This window comes from Drosophila serrata, unplaced genomic scaffold, assembly GCF_035046125.1.
Source record: "Drosophila serrata isolate PLE 108 unplaced genomic scaffold, ASM3504612v1 contig_36, whole genome shotgun sequence".
Lineage (NCBI taxonomy): Eukaryota > Metazoa > Arthropoda > Insecta > Diptera > Drosophilidae > Drosophila > Drosophila serrata.
This window is the reverse complement of record NW_028256934.1, coordinates 1-17357: the sequence shown is the minus strand read 5'-3', so window position 1 is coordinate 17357 and position 17357 is coordinate 1. Positions and strand designations below refer to the sequence as shown.

The 17357-nt window shown below is 38.6% G+C and overlaps 1 protein-coding gene across 4 annotated transcripts; it reads left to right on the top strand.

The window, feature by feature from the left end:
- The first annotated feature begins 956 nt into the window (after positions 1 to 956).
- On the top strand, positions 957 to 13690 carry yin (solute carrier family 15 member yin). 4 transcript variants are annotated; one of them, XR_015272068.1, is made up of 6 exons: positions 957 to 1103; positions 1167 to 1267; positions 6992 to 7085; positions 7156 to 7384; positions 7458 to 10455; positions 10516 to 13690. XR_015272068.1 is itself a non-coding variant. In XM_020956564.2 (5 exons), exons 1-5 carry the CDS (start codon positions 1034 to 1036, stop codon positions 9280 to 9282), a joined length of 2319 nt encoding a protein of 772 aa, XP_020812223.2. In that variant the 5' UTR covers positions 957 to 1033; the 3' UTR covers positions 9283 to 13690. The 4 variants fall into 4 exon arrangements, 3 of the variants coding, with proteins under 3 accessions (XP_020812223.2, XP_020812226.2, XP_020812227.2); XM_020956564.2 differs by having other exon boundaries at positions 7458 to 13690; XM_020956567.2 differs by lacking the exons at positions 957 to 1103; positions 1167 to 1267 and adding an exon at positions 2975 to 3303 and having other exon boundaries at positions 7458 to 13690.
- The last annotated feature ends 3667 nt before the right edge of the window (positions 13691 to 17357 follow it).

Below are 17357 nucleotides of genomic sequence, written 5' to 3'. Positions count from 1 at the left end.
CTTAAAAATTCGATATATCAATATTAATGTGTGCTATATTTTTATACCCCTGAAGAGAGTATTATAATTTTAGTCAGTGAAGGAGTGGTTTCCGACCCTATAAACTATATATATTCTTGATCAGCATGAGCAGCCGAATCGGTCTCGCTATGTTCGGTTAAAACAAAATTTTTCGATTTTTTTTAATTTTTTTTAAATTCGGAATTGGACAAAAATGTGAATTTTTTAACATTTTGAACTGAGTATGCAGATTTATTAACGTAACAAAAACTAACATAGAAACGCTTTCCGAATTGAAATTAATGCATTTTTGGCTTAGTTATGAGTTTTTTGGACTTTGATTTGTCGAAAAAATTTGCATTTTAAAATATAGTTAATATCGATTAAGAAATTCCGAATTGAATTTAATACTTTTTTGGTTAAGTTATGAACAATTAAAGTATACATAAATATAAGTACATCCCCTAGTTCTTGTGTCATAGTAAAGCAAGATCCTATCTCATGGACCTCTTGCTGATGGTCAGGTGATCAGGTGATAAGATAAGATTAGGTTAGATCGAAGTCAATCCGACATGAGCTTGCTTAATCGGTCTTTGTTCCGATTAAGTAAACCGGCCAATAAATATTAATCGCTGGGCAAGGTTGTCCATAGATCTCGGATACGAAACGCAAATACTTTGTCATCGTTGTAGATACAGATACTTACCAATATCGATTGCATCCGTAATCAAATGTCTCAAGTGGTTGATGTGATAACACGGCGCTCGTGTGTAACCCAAAGATATCGATTGTGATAACTGATGGACTGGCTATTTGTCCAATTGATTGGATTTGCACACATCGAGTAATGGGGAAATGCATTTTAACGTGTTCCATTTAGTTCTTTTTAGGTAAAACAACATTCCACAGAATGTTCTCATTCGATAAATTAAGACTTATAGTTGGGGAAACTAAGTAGGCAGTCCAGTAATTCAAATTTATACTACAAAAACTTCATGTTGTGCTCATTGACTTTGTCTCAGTTGTCTCAAATATGTTTCAAAAGAAAAATCGTAGCTTTTCCCCAAAGTCATATCATTCTTTTATCTCGGGTATTGACCAGAGTGAGTACAAATAATGCATCTTTCCAGATTTTAAAACGAACATTTTACCTCTTTTACCCGTAGGAAAGTTAACAAGTTCTGCAAGGACAAGGATTAAATACCATAATATTCGATACAGTGAATCAGTAAGCTTCTTGACGGACGATAGCGATGATTTGAAACAGGTGAGTGAGTCACATTACACAATTCCTTCGATTTTATGTCCCATAAAAAAACCACACAATGTGACGCTTCGTCATTCCCCCTCCTCTATTCCTATTAAAGTGGAAAACCTCAGTAATCTCCATGCGAAACTATAGCCTAATACGGGATCATAAATCTTAACAACAGGATAGATTTACGATTGCCTGGGAAAGTCCCACAAATTACTCGAAAAGCCGTAAAGAAAATAAACACAGATAACAGCGCACACTTGGCACTTAAGCGATCAGCAGATATCAGTTAGGATCGAAATAGAGATAAGATAGATGCCAGATCTACGATTTTATTTACTAATTCTGCGAAAGCGAAACTCTACGAGATTATATTTGAAGATAAAGTAGATAAGAAATGAAATCGATTATTAATGGTTATGGTTAAATTTTGATCTAGTAAGTGTATTACGGAAAGAAACCATAATCAGGAACTTGGTTATCTTGCACAACAAACCGCTTAAACAAACAACACTTAAGTTGGGAAGAACACCTTTCTTGGAAATTTATACCGAGAGATAAGGTTAAAGTAATCATAATCAATGTTGGAAACCGTCTTCATAAAATAATATGAGCAAATAGTTAAGTATGGATAAACCTTTTGCTCAAACTTTCTGCAAAAATGCACATGTTTAGTCAATCTTCCTGTGTGAAAAATGTGATAAGCAAACAGCTGTTTCTATTGGACTTCCAGCCAATTACGGGAACTCCGAGAGCGATAATGCTAATCGGTGGCTTATCCAGTCATTTCCAAGCTAAACAGAGACAGACACACGACCTAGCCATTGTTGTTTCCATTGGAACAGCATTGAACTTGACTGTGGGTGAGCTTTCCACAAAAGGGGGGAGGTAGGGGGAAGGGGGGGACGATGCAGGTTGAGCTGTAATTCTGATCTTACAAAGAGAAATGCGAAGAGAAGCTACACTGGCAAAAAAATATATTTTATTATTATAGAGATTTAAAAAAAAACAAACAAACTTCTGGAAGCCCAAGCTTCTATACCCTTGCAGTTTCCCATTGAATTATATGATAATATCGGAAATAGATCATAATTAAGCTTAAATTATTTGAATTTTGAATCAATATTTACCCTAATTTTTATATGATAATTTTTTTTGAAAACCCTATGTTCAAAAAAACTCATAACTAAGCCTAAAAGCCATTGATTTTAATTCGCAAAGCATTCCCATGTTAGTATTAATTAGGTTTAAACATCTGCATACTAAATTTAAATTTTAAAAATTTACAAATTTAAATATTTCAAAATTTAAATATTTCAAAATTTAAAAATTTAAATATTTCAAAATTTAAAATTTTATATTTAATCTAAAATCTATTATAACTAAACCAAAAATCTTATCATAACCCCCCCCCCTATTTCTTGCAGTGTAGAGAGCGCCAGTTTAAAGCGAGAGTGAAGCTCGACTTAAGGCAAAGTTTAAGCGAGCATATTGCTCTCTCTCCTAACCTCTCTCTCACTCTCTCCACTTGCACCACACGCTCCCTCCATCTCCAGCGGCTGCTGTTTATCTAAAAAATTAAATTTGATTTTTGTTCTTGCTCGATTTGAGGGGTTTTTTTTTCTTCTTTATTTTGGGTGATGGGGGGGGGGGGGGGGGGAAGCTCAGCCTCTGCCGTCACCGCAGCTCGCTTTAAAAGCGCAGCTTGCAGCGGCAGAGCATCATTTGGCGTCGGGCAGCGGCGGTATTCGTTTTATGGCGTTTATGTCAACGTAGCATCATCCTCATCAACCTACAACGCCCTCAGCCCCCCCGCCACCACCCCGCTCCCCGTGCGCATTTTAATTACACCTGTTTTGGAAGTTTTGCGAAAAATAAAAAAAAACCTTTTGTGTTTTACGTTTGTTCTCCGTTGTGATTTTTTTTTTTTGTAAAACTGTTTTTCTGTCGCTGCAAAAATGGCTGCAATTAGTAACGGTAAAAGCGATGGCAATACCAAAGCGCAGGAGCAAGTGGAAAAAGAATTGGAGGCGAATTCAAAGAATTTGGTAAGTGGCAAAAAGCGTGAGTCGTTGCGAACGGTAAACGGAATGCACACACACACACACACACACACACAAGAAGGGCAAAGGCAGTGTAGGAAAAAGAAAAAGGCGGTGGGAGGCGGAGAGATGGAGAAGAGAGAGTGCACTGTTTATTATCACTTTACTTTCCTCGGTCAATACAGAAAGTACAGTGCACACAAAAGCACACACACACACGTACGTGTGTAATTGTCGTGTAATGAGCAGAAGAAGCAGCTGCGAAACTCACAAAGTTCCAATGACTTTGCTGCCGCTGCTTTTGCTTCTGCTTTTGCTTCTGCTTCTGCTTATGTCTCTGCTGCTGCTGCCGCCTCAAGGCTACTGATCGCAGCCACGGCGACGTCGCAGCGCTGTCGACCTTGAACGTCCGCGAAATGTGTGTCAATCGTATCGATATCGCTATCCTTTTATTGCCCGCAAATTGATTGAATTAATCAATTGGCAAGTGTTGGTTAAAATCAGAACAAGAATGAAATGGGAAATCTTAGCTAAATGGAAAGCGTAGTTTATACTCTTTGAAGACAAGATATATTTCCAAAAATTCACCTAAATATTGCAAAAGCATTGTAACAGCTATAGGCATTAAAGATAGCTTATTTTTTGGGCCTGCTTCAAAACGTGTCTCTTACCACCTTTCTAGCCACGTTCCAAATTCTATCACTATCGGACACATGCAATACGTATATATTTTGATTACAAGAGTGAATTTATTACTAGCTTTATTAATATTGCTAAAAAGTATGCAATAGGTTAAAAAAAATTGAGCTAATATATGTATATATTACAAAATAAAATATATATAATATATAATATATGATACTTATCGATATATATATGATACTTATCAATATTTAACGTCAAATTATACGGGAAATTAATAAATTAAGATTTTAACGTTGCATTACATCAATCTTCGGTACTAAACGAAGATCATAATAATATAATTCTTGAATATATAAATTAAATCACATCTTTAGAATATTTCTTAATCAAATCGTTATATGAATTATTTATATTATTCGATTAAGTAAAGATTACAATATTCTTAATGTGATATTAGGCCGGATATTTTTGTAAATTTTTGTTTTATTTTTTTTCTCATTTTATCTATTTTCCCTAATATTTTTAACCATAACAATGAAATGTATTTAATGTTGTTATATTCTTAACTTTCAATATGCCCATGGAACCTTTGGGTTCTAAGAAAGGGTATTAGTGATGTCTGACCCACTTTTCGGGCTGAGCCACGCGAATGCATTTACCCCGAGCTTTTGGTGGGTGAGAATCCACCCTACCCCACTCACTCTCACGGAACTACCCCTTCTCGATAGATAAATCTGAGACCTGATCTGATCATATCATCATCATCATCATCATCAGCTGTTCACATGGCGGTAATCAGCTGTAGTTTCTCCCGCTCCCAACGCTCATCTCCCAGATGTCCATTCCGATTCTCCGCTTTATTGTTTGTTAATTCATTTAACAACTGTTTTCGCGTGGCCAAGAGAAAGGGGCGAAATGCGAAGAGAGGGCGAGAAATCGAACTTTAAAGCTTGGGCCCCACGACGGAGACTTCTTAGTTCGATACTGAACGCTGTCTCTGCCGGACCATAAAAAAAAAAACCCAATAATTATCTCCGTTCTGTTCGATCTTTTGAGAGTCCGGGGACTGAAGTCTGACCAAATCCAAATAGGGATCCAGAGCGAGTGTTACGCAAAACCGCTGCAATTATGGCAGTTGGCCCGGAGAATTACAAATCAGCAGCGGTGAGTATATAGCTCCATAGATCGGAGGGGCTGCGATGCCGTGCGCAGAATTCTCAATCATCAATGGATCACCTGCTGGACTACGACAACGGCGACTAGACGAAACCTGTTTGCATTCCGTTGCTCACCTTGGCCAAGAGACGCGGCAAATCAAAACAAAAAGCCAATAGAGTCTACAGACTAGAGACAAGCAAAAAAAAATAAATTAAACAAAACAAACGCAGCGAAACACAACAAAATCGAAAGCCGCAACGAATACGAGAAACGAGACGAAACGGAGCCGCAATTACCATTAGAATAACCATAGAAAAGATTAAAGTAACCCCCTCCCCCTAGTCCAAACCGAACCTTAAAGTACCCTTACCTGAATCGGAGATGTAAAGAAACCACAAACAAAAGGCCCTTCCTTGAGGGATCTCATCGGTAGACTAAAATGTACCTGAATATATCCCTGAAGTTACAAATCACATGGAATTTATGTATTAAGAAATTTAGAGAAATATTTAGTATTATATTTGTAATCATTTAATATTCCTTTAAGATAGTTTTCATGCCAGCAAAACAGTCCGTTCCTTAAAATTCCAATTATTAATTTTGACCTTTACTGGGTATTACAATTTCAGTTAGAAGCTTGTAAATCTATGAAGAACTCATTTCTGACCCTTTAAATCATATATATTCTTGATCAGCATTATCAGCCCAATCTTTCTAGGCATGAAGGAAAGATAATTAGTTTTTGCCAATTTTTTTCAAATTTTATAAGGGGTTACATCATTAAAACTGTCAAAAATTTCTTTTTTTTTTACATTTCTAATGAAGAATGCAGATTTATTAGCCTAAAAAAAACTCGCATGGGACTGCTTCCCGAATTGAAATTAATGCGTTTTTGGCTTTGTTATGAGATTTTTAAAAATTGATTTGTCGAAAAATTTCAAATAAAAATATTGTTAATATCGGTACAAAAATGGTAATGGGCCTTCAGTCAGAAGCTTAAAAGAAAATGAAGGAGTCATTTCCGACCCTATAAATCACATATATTCTTGATCAGCATCAACAGGCGAATCTTTTAAGCCATTTTCGGCCGAAAAAAATTTTTTCAGAAATTTCACATTTTTTTAAAAAAAGGAAAGGAGTTACATCATGAAAATTTGCAAAAATCGGCCAAAAACTCACATTTTAAATGGAGTATGCAGTTTTATTAACCTGCTAAAAATTAACATACGGCCGCTTTCCGAATTGAAATTTATGCGTTTTTGGCTTAGTTATGAGATTTTAAAAAATTTTATTTGTAAAAAAATTAATTCTTTGCTTGTAAATATTTTAAGTTATTAATATATATTTAAGTTATTTAATAGCAAACTGCCAGGGTATGCATATAAACTCCGGGCTCCCGAGATTAGTTTCCTTTTTGTCTTAAATCACTTTAAAAAATCCAGTATTCTTATCTAAGCTATTTATTTTATCACTACTTAGTATTTAACAACGGAAAATGAAAGAAAATAATTAGTTTTTGTAGTATTAATAGTATTACTATTAAGTTTAAAACTGTTATTGTGAGTTACAAGCTGCACATAAAGCCTACAATTTATGACGCCAAAGTTAACCAGAACAAAAAGGTTTAAACAAAAAACATTTAAACAAAAGCCAGGTATGCGTAGAAAGTTGTACAGCCCTAATCTCGCAGGTTGGGGTAATAGAGTGTGTAAAACTTTAGAGAATCGAGGAGTGTTTTAGGGGTTTCCAAACTAGACTAAATTAGATCAGTCTGTGCAGGTTGTAAAAAGGATTGATTTAGAACTGAGAGATACTATTTCCTTAATTGAAGTTTTATTTTAACTTACATACATAGTTGTGACCTCGGTTCATTTGTTATCTTTAACTTTAGTCGGAGGCATCCGAAACCCTGCCATATCCCAAATCGGTTGGCTTTATCATCAGCAATGAATTCTGCGAGCGCTTCAACTACTATGGCATGCGCAGTGAGTACTTCCGGGTTCGTTTGCATATCCATATATCCCCTAATAATCATCTCTCCCTGCTCGCTTTTAGCCATTCTGGTGCTGTATCTTACCAACAAGCTGGGCTACAACGAGGAGACCTCGACGGTGCTCTTCCACACCTTCACCATGCTGGTGTACATTTTCCCCCTAATTGGTGCCCTCATTGCCGATGGCTGGCTGGGCAAATACAAAACGATATTGTATCTATCGCTGGTCTACAGTCTGGGTGCCATGATTGTGGCATTTGGCGCCGTGCCCCTGGAGGGGATGCCCGTCAAGTGAGTTTGATTACCCTAAGCTTTCTATTTAAAGATGTGAACAGATTACTAAAGAGTATCTCTCTTCCAACAGAGCTGTAACCATAGTGGGTCTGCTGCTAATTGCCATGGGCACAGGAGGAATTAAGCCATGTGTTTCGGCCTTTGGCGGGGATCAGTTCTCGCTGCCCGCCCAAAGCCTCCAGCTGGCCAAGTTCTTCTCGCTCTTCTACTTTGCCATCAATGCCGGCTCCATGATTTCCACTACGGTGACCCCTATACTGCGAGCGGATGTCCACTGTTTCGGGGACAAGGATTGCTTCTCGCTGGCCTTTGGTGTACCCGCAGTGCTTATGATTATCTCGGTGCTAATATTTATGGCCGGCAAGCGGATGTATCGCTGTCAGCCGCCAGCGGGTAACATGATCTTTGGCGTATCGAAATGCATTGCGGATGCGTTCCGTGGATGGAAGAAGCGCCGACACTCGGAGCCGGAGAAGAGCTTTCTGGATTACGCCAAACCCACGGTGGGTGAAAAGATGGTGCGGGACACAAAGACTTTGCTGCGGATTCTGCGCCTGTACCTGCCCTTCCCCGTCTTCTGGGCCCTGTTTGATCAGCAGGGCTCCCGATGGACCTTCCAGGCCACCCGCATGGATGGCATGGTGATGGGTTTTCAAATTAAACCCGATCAAATGCAGGTGGTCAACCCATTGCTAATCCTGGCCTTTCTGCCGCTCTTCGACTACGTGATTTACCCCATTCTTCGTACAATTGGGATACGAAGGCATCTGCAGAAGCTAACCATTGGCCTGGTGTTGGCCGCCCTGGGATTCTTTCTATCCGCTGGACTCGAACTGAAGATGCAGCAGGCGGCCTTTGAAGTCCAGCCCACGGAACCGGGCACCGCTCACCTGCGTCTGTACAATGGAATGCCCTGTGCCTATGAGTTCAACAGCAGCATTGCATCGAAACACCTGAAAGCCCTCGAACCCATGAGCATGTGGACGGATCTAGCCCTGCCCGTACCGGAGCCCAAGGAGTACTCATTCAGGGCGGAACCCATATCGGGCAAGTGTTCCGTAATTACAGGTAAGCTACGCCTGCAGCCGGGCAAGTCTCTCGGCTACTTTATGACCCAGGATAAGCTTGTGGAGTTTGCCGATGGCCTAGAAATGCCTCCCAGCGAGAGCAATCCTCCGCTGCTCCGAGTACTACTGAATACGCCGCCGGGAGAGGGACCCATCTTTCTCACCACCTCCGACTTGGACATCAAAACCGTGCCGCTGGACAACCGGAATGTGTCGCAGCTGCACAGCATCTTTGCCGGGCCGGGCCAGGTCAACATAAACGACCTCAAGGTGGCACATTTTGACACAAAAGGCGGCAGACTCTACACCCTGATGATAGCTGGGAGTGCCCGCGATGGTTACCAACAGAAGATGCTCGAAGTGGTGACCCCCAGCGCCGTGTCCATACTGTGGCAATTGCCCCAAATTGTGGTAATGACGGCCGCCGAGGTGATGTTTTCGGTGACAGGACTGGAGTTCTCCTACTCCCAGTCGCCGGCGAGCATGAAGAGCGTTCTCCAGGCCTGCTGGCTGCTATCGGTGGCCGTTGGCAACATGCTGGTGGTAGTCATAGCCGAGTTTAAGTTCACCAGCACGCAGGCCGGCGAGTTTACGTTCTTCGCCTGTCTGATGCTGATCGATATGCTAATCTTCCTGTGGCTGGCCCGCAGCTATCAATACAAGGATGAGTCTAAGGACTCCGAGGAGGAGGAGCAGGGGCATGATAAGGATGCTCAGACGCCAAAGACGGCGGATAAGCAGCCGTGGCAGCCGAGCGGAATGGTAGAGGAACCAGGCCATGGAGCCTATCGCAATCACGCCTACGATAATGACTTTTCCGAAGCCTAAATTCGTTTTTATCATTGTCAGATTTAGTCCTAGTCGCATTTCTCGTATTTATTTTATTTTCTGTTCGCATTTAGTTTGTATCATTTTTGCTGTAGACACGTTCGTTTGTAAACGTGTATATGGCCAGTTTTTTAAACAAATTGTTTTGTAAATAAATATTAAATTTTTATACGTTTTAACTAATCATTTTATTTGATTTAATTTCATTTTAGAAAATTGAACATAAAACTAACAATAATGGAAACATTTTACCCATACAGTGGCGACACCTGGCGGCGCAATGATGGGACTTGCTTGAATTCATGCCACAACTGCAACGCGTTGGTGTACAACTTGGCTAGCTCAATAATAGTAAAAAATACCGCAAATGTGCCTGGAAAATATTCTCAAAGATGGCAGAGCTGCTTGATCACGCTTACCCCAGGCCCAAACCCACTGGAGGAATACAAAGGTTTGCTTTAATTTTTATTACAAATTAATAATTGTTAGATTTAAATTATATTTAACACTTATTTTTAACATTTTCTTTATGGACAATGATTTCCTCTAAGTCTCTAAGTTGGTCATAAGAGTGACCTCAAAATATACCAAAAAATTAGCACCGAGGTGGTCAACTGCCAGAGGCATGCCACAAAGGGGGCGCAAAACGGGCACTGCGACAAGTGGCAACGCCGAACGACATCGGAATCCGATGTGTCAGAGAAAAGAGAAAAGTTGCAAGAACTACACCGAAAAGTTTAACCACCTGCATTAGAAGTGATTTAATTAAATCAATTAAACATGATAATGGGCTAAATTAGTAAAAGACTTCAGAGAGAGAGAGAGCTTGCATAATTCAATGAAAAGAATACAAGAATTAGAGGCAGAGGCATGTCAGCGGCATTGCCAGCGCAAAGCAGAAAACTCCAAGAAGAGAAAGAGCCTACCGAAAAACAGGCCTGACCTGCGTTGCAGCTGCCTTTTCCGCTGCATTATGGTCGTTAAGCGAGGCCTTGAGAATAAATAGAACCCCTGGAAAGGACTTAGGGGATGGGATGGACTTCTACCTATAGTGCCCTTCGTCTACCTGGAAAAAAAAAACCCTAGGAGACGAAAACCGAGGCTACATCGTTGACTCCGCCACAACATCGGGTATCAGTCGCTGCATCGGCGGCATGGCGTTAAAACCTTTTCGTAAGACTTAAAAACTGCAGGAGTGTTCTTTTATTTTTTTTTTATAACATATTTTTCTAGTGAAAATGTGAATTTTTTGTGAAATATGAAACCCAGATGTGATCCAGCCGGCAGGGGCAGTTTCTTGGCCACCCAACTCTACTTTGTGCTGCAATATTCGTGACCAGAACCGTCACTTCACGTACATCTTTCTCACCGCATCGAGTCATCAAGTGTGATAAACCGAAGCCTCATTCCACTGGAAAAGAGCCTAAAGCAGTAGAAGAATCTCCTTCCGAGTGGAGCTCCCGTTTAGGGTGGCGTCTTTCTTCTCCACCGCCTGCGGTAGGAAGGAGACGCGGCGGCGTTGACGTGCCTGGTTGGTGCGAGTGGTGGTGCAACATGTGCTGCGGCGAGCCCTGGGGATCGACCCAATCAACCTAGAAACCTTGCAGTCCAGCAGCTCCTACGGCCCTGGTGGGCAATTCCACCCACAAAATGTAATAGACAACGCTTGCGATGGAAAATTCTGACCGGAGCGAGAGAGATAGGCACATATCGAATATCCAGAGCGTTCGCTTGGCATCACATGCGTTGCGAGACGACGCGTACGCATACTTCTATCGGGCGCGTGTGGCGTCACGCGAATGCGAGCGAGACGACAACACTGTAGACATGGGGGAGCCCTAGCTCCCGGCTCTCCTCTAGCCACCTCTGACGCGTCGGCCAGGCGTTTGCATCGCAAGCGGTAGAGCGAGACGGTCATCTAGGGGCGGACTGCAAGGCACCAAAGTGAGAGCGCTAACGCAATACAAAAATCATAAATTAGACAGAGACAGCATCAGTGCATAACGATGCGTATAACGGAACGGGCGTCCCTTGGCACGCCCACATGCACAAAGCGCACACACAGACACCGGCCGGGTTCGCACGTCATCGGTCCTTGTCGAAACCGTTGCAGGAGCTTCCGGAGCGGGGATTCCCCGATAAATAATGCCAGGATCTGCTCAAGCGGATATAAAACAACTCAGCTTCGAGCTGTCAAGATGGAGCATTAGCTTTATAAATGAACTTAGAACGTGTCATCGTAACCTCACCTCACCTCAACCATTAAAACTCATTTCTGGCCTGACAATGCTACGATATTGCTTCGCATTTAATTCTCTAGAAGAACTCGATGCTAGATTTCTGCCAAGAAACTGTCCTTGCCACAAGGAGCATATACTGGACTGGTAGTTAGGATAATAATAGATTAGAAAAAGCCATGCCATGCCGCCTGCCAAAGTCCTAGCCGTGAAGCTACGCCCAGAAGAAGCTGCCTCTGCATAGACTCGAGAGGTCTCTAGACAAGAATTGTAACCAGCAAAAGGGACATGCTGTTGCGCTTAAGATTAGTTATCAAAACCTCGAGCTAAGACCCTGCATAACATACCTCATCTCACAGCCATACAGCCACACAAAGCCAGCTTCAAGAATTAGCCTATTCTTCAATTCTTAAAACTACTCAAAATCTCCCGAACACAGTGCCTAGGAATCGCCCAAAAATTAAATTTACTTTGATTTAGTTATTTCCATTTTGATTTTGATACTAACCCAAAGTTGCTTGCAGCCAATTGATCAGCTTTAAAGCTGAAAAAGCAATTCATTAACCGACAGGAGGTGAGTTTTTGTCTTCGGTCCTTGGACGACGTTTAGTTAATTCCCAGAAACACAGAAAGTCTAGACTTTGCTTATTACTAAAATAATAAAACCATATAAAACCAGTAAAAAAAAGATAAATACAATGAACTGTTCTACAAACAGATCATCACTTGAGCGAAATAAAGAAACAAAATAAGTGTTTGGAAAGCGTTTTCTAACGCTCAAAAACGCTCTGAAAATAATAAAGTTCGCTTTGTGAGCAAAAGAATGAAAAGAATACATAAAAACAAGCTCTTTGCTTGGTCAATCGTTTGACCTGCAACTGGCTGGATTGCCATTAATCACATTCTTTGCTTATGAACCTCAAAATATTCGCTTAAACTGATGATAAAACTTGTGAAAAATAAACAATAATTAAAAGGCAAAGTCAAAGTCCGTTCACAGACTGGAAATTAGCTAAGCGTCTTCTCTAAGGTATTGAAAGTGCAAAAAAGAAAAAGATAATATAAGCATGGCTTGACACTGAGTATTAACATATTTCTATGCTGTGTGTCCTTTCAGATATGTTTTAGACTGAGACGAAACTTGAAGACTCTCGGAGCCAAAGTTTTCAATTAGTGTTTTTATTTCGCTTGCCGGGCGTTTTCCAGCACTTTTCAAAGAGAGATTTGTTTTTTAAAACATAAAAATTTAATATTGTGGCTAATTTTTGAACTAAAGTTTCCATTAAATGTCATACACATGCTCATATTCAGTTGGAGACTAGCTTAAGGTGGAACCTAGTATTCCTTAAAGTTATTTTATATTCAAATCCTTGTGCGTATAACAGTTTCCTACAGTTGGAAAGTTCTACTTAGGGCTTACTACGAGTTTGATATGCAAGCAGATGAAAATAAGAGATTTCATTTCAACATTTTTGAAAACTAAAGTACAGTCCATCCCTAAAAAAGAGGCCATAGCCATGAAGCTCCGCCCAAAACAAGAGAAGAACATATTTGTATTTTGAACTAATCCATAAATTTGCTTTCAGTTCCGCCATGGAGGAGTTCCTGTTTATTTTATATATTTTTTTAAGCTGTCGTCAAGTGTTCACCCCAGTCTATCCATCCATTTATGTGTACCACATTTAACACATTTTGAGTTTTCCCAAACTCTTGTTCTGCTCACCAGACACCTTCATACACCTTTGACACATTTCCACAATTCCCACTTATGAAAACACAATCCACATAAACGACATCAATTCATCAACATTTTCATGGTTCGTGTTTTGGAGAAAGCGTCAAAGCGCAGTTTTGAAACTTTTTCCGAAACGAAAGAAAAGAAAAATTAAATAATTTTGAATTGCGAAGAACCATTGTTAAGAACGGCCCTGAAAGCGTACGTTTTGAGCACGGTTCTAAAAGAATATCTATTACAATACTAAAAAAAAATAAGAAAAAAAAAACAACTAAACACATTTACTAACAATAGTATAAGAAAAAGAAATAAAAACTTGCTGGTAACGTTTTTCGCAATTCAAAAAGAAAAATCGCAAAAAAAAATATATATATGCAAGTATGATAAATGTGTGGAAACGTTATACGAATCTTCACAAAAGTGCTCTAAAAACAAACGAGTATTACGAAACTGTTATACGCCTGTGCCGATTCGCAAAGAAACAAAAAATGTTTATTTTCCAGAGCACTTAATAGTGAAATTTTGTGTGGATTTCTTTGATAATTGGCATGGGATTACATATTTTTTCTTAAATAAAGCAAATTTTTTGTAACAAACTAATATAATTGTCTTTTCATTTGGGTTAAAGGTTTGTTGAACATTGTTGAACAACATTTTTACTAAGCATAACATAAAAATAATTATTATTGGGTTATTTATTAAAGAAAAATCGAAAATTCAATGGACATTTTTATAAAAACGTGTATAATTACGTTATATATGAGCATATACGCGTATGTCGTTACCCTGAAAATGTAAATACTTTTTTTTTACTAAAATGCTCATAACTTGGCTCAAAATAGCTCAACCATGGAATGTCATACTTTATTATTTAGTAATTGGTTTAAAAGGAGCTTTTATTGGCATTAAAATTATTATTATTATTATTATTATTAAATTTTTCGTCGATTCTTTCATTTTTGTATAAGGGGTTACATCGGAAATATTTTCAAAAATTTACAAACATTTGAATTCTTTAACATTTTTAACTGAGTATACTGATGATGAATAAAACGCACTAATTACTATTCGGAAAGCGGTCGTATGCTAATTTTAAGCAGGTTAATAAAACTGCATACTCCATTTAAAATGTGAATTTTTGGCCGATTTTTGCAAATTTTCATGATATAACCCCTTATCTTTATTTTAAAAATGGGAAATTTCTAAAAAAAAAAAATTTTCCGGTCGGAGATAATATGATTTCTTTCCTAAGATGGCTAGATCGATTCGGTTATTGACGCTGATTAAGAATATATGTATATGATTTATAGGGTCGCAAATGATTCCTTCACAACCTTACAAGCTTTTAACTAAAATTATAAAACTCTTGCAAAGGCAGAAATAGCGTTGATAGCCAAATTAGCTTTTTTTAAACTAACTTATTGGGAACCTATTTATTATTTATTTGTTTGTTTTTGGATAATAAGCGTTGCAACCCAATAAGATAAAGATAAACTAATTGGATCTTGCAACCATGGTTTGAGTCTAAGTTGATGCAGGAAGTGCTTTGGAAATGGCCACCTGATCTCTCTCACTCTCTGGCGCCGCTTTCCAATAAGCCGAAGCATCGCCTCCTTCCAATATGACAGAGAGAGCTCTCCCGATGGCCGTGCAAAATCAGTTACTCCCACGACGCCGGTCGGAGTGGAAGGAAAAAATAGCCGAAAACGAAAAAGTCTCCGTGCAGGAGATCGACGTGTCGGTCAACGGTAAAAGCAAACGGAAAAGTACCGCGGAAAAATCAGTCGAAAATGCGAAAATTCAGTGAGCCCCCGCAGTGAAAAGTGTGTGGAAAGCGGGGGCAGTCCGGGGCGCGATCGTATGTGTGTTTTTTAATTACTTCATGCCTGTAAATATATATGTAAGTACATATATATGTAATTACATGTTAATATGTAAGTATTTATATATGTAATTGCATATATACATAGCCAAGATCAGTGCGCTTTTCTTGGCTAGTTAATTTTGTTGTTTTTGTTTATGTGCAAGTGGAAATCCAAGCAGGCAAAGTAATTGTATTCGCGTTTTCAATGCCTTCAATAAGAAGGCTTAATTTCGTCTTTTTGCGTCCGTTTTCGTTTTCTAATTCGCCGTTGGGAGCTGCAGCTGCATATAATTCAATGCGAGTGAGTGAGCCAAACATATTTTCTTATTCCTTTTGAGCCCGCCTTTTCTGTGCATTTGCACGCGGAATTTTTTCATTTCACCTATCCCTTAGTCAGTGCTGTCAGGTTATTGACGTTTTAGCTTGACTTTGAACACAAATAAGCTAAAAAAAGCTGAACACAAAAAGTTGGTGCTAGTGCTAGTTAAAGTTAACAGCACTAACTTCATTATTAGAAGTAGTGTTTGGCACGCCAAAATTGCGCCAGATTACATTTGAAGAATGCATAATTAGGCAATTGGAATGCGCTAAACCTAGTGGGAAAATAGTTAAATTCATGTCGTCTGTGGTTATTGCTAGATGTAGCCAGAAAAAATATCTAAGCTTGCAACACTTCCATGAATACTCCGTAGAAATGCCCGTTAGGAAGTACCGTAACTGACTTTGTCTGCTCTCTCTCTCTCGATCTGGTAGGTGGAACCTAAGAGCGGGAGAGGGACTTAGAGAGAATACGATCCACTCTTGTGGTTCTCATTTTTGACACTGGAGTGCTGCTGCCTTTGTTTACCTTTTTTTTCGGCAATTGGGCGATTTGTAAATTCTAAAAAAGAAAAACTAACTGCTGGCAAAACTTAATGAATATAATTAAATATTTAAGACCTTATATTACTATATTTATTATTATTTCTAGTATAATTGATTATATTCGGTTTTTTTTATTGAAATATAATATTTAAACATTTTCTTTACCATGTGCGGGGAATTTCACATCCTTTTTCTTACCTAAAAACTAGTTTTAGATTTTTGTTTACAAGATTTAAAGGCCGGTCCGTCCGCATTAACCCTTTTGTCCACTTAGTCCGTCCTTTAACCCGTCTAGTTGCACGTGAATTTTAAATAAGTTATTTTGTGCTGATGACGATGATGTAAAAAACTAACAACTGCATTGTTCCTTTTAATTAAATTATAATTTATTAGTTTCAAGCATGTAGCGTCAGACAAATATTAATTTAAATATCAGTATAACTTAAAAATTAATATTTTATTTGGGAAAATTTTATATATTAATTTATCATTTATATATTATATTAAATACTTATTTATAATTATTGAATTCCTACATATTCCTCCACAAACTCTTTAAATCTAAATGTAGCACTAAGAACTTAGCATTTAATTTATAAATAATTCTCTTAATTGCACTTTAACCATTAGACATGTGACTTTATTTCAAATTTTCAACCATTTTTTCTTAACCCTTTATTATTATTTTTTTGGCGCCCAAAATCCGTTTTGGCTAACCACTTAAATAGTTTTTTATCTTGAAATTACCGCCATCGTCAGTAGACGGCGCATCCTGCCTTTGGACCTCCTCCCCTTCCTCCTCCTCCACCGCAAAATTTAAAAATCTCATAACTAAAAAAAAGGGGCAGTATGTTAATTTTTAGCAGGTTAATAAAACTGCATACTCCATTTAAAACGTGAATTTTTTGCCGATTTTTGCAGATTTTCATGATGTAACCCCTTTCCTTTTTTCCGAAAAATGGGAAATTTCAGAAAATTTTTTTTTCGTCCGGAGATGGCTTAAAAGATTGGCCTGTTGATGCTGATCAAGAATATATATGATTTATAGGGTCGGAAATGACTCCTTCACTTTCTTTTAAGCTTCTGACTGAAGGTCCATTACCATTTTTGTACCGATATTAACAATATTTATTTTTATATGAAATTTTTTGACAAATCAAATTTAAAAAATCTCATAACTAAGCCAAAAACGCATTAATTTCAATTCGGAAAGCGGCAGTATGCTAATTTTTAACAGGGTAATAAAACTGCATACTCCATTTAGAAAGTGCATTTTTGCCCGATTTTTGCAGATTTTCATGATGTAACCCCTTTCCTTTTTTCCGAAAAATGGGAAATTTCTGAAAAAGTTTTTTTTCGGCCGGAAATGGCTTTA

Coding starts and splice junctions, on each gene's coding strand:
- yin (XM_020956564.2), top strand. CDS start 1,034: ATGTTTCAAAAGAAAAATCGTAGCTTTTCCCCAAAGTCATATCATTCT. Junction 1,268..6,991: donor ATAGCGATGATTTGAAACAG/GTGAGTGAGTCA, acceptor CTTTAACTTTAG/TCGGAGGCATCCGAAACCCT. Junction 7,086..7,155: donor CAACTACTATGGCATGCGCA/GTGAGTACTTCC, acceptor GCTCGCTTTTAG/CCATTCTGGTGCTGTATCTT.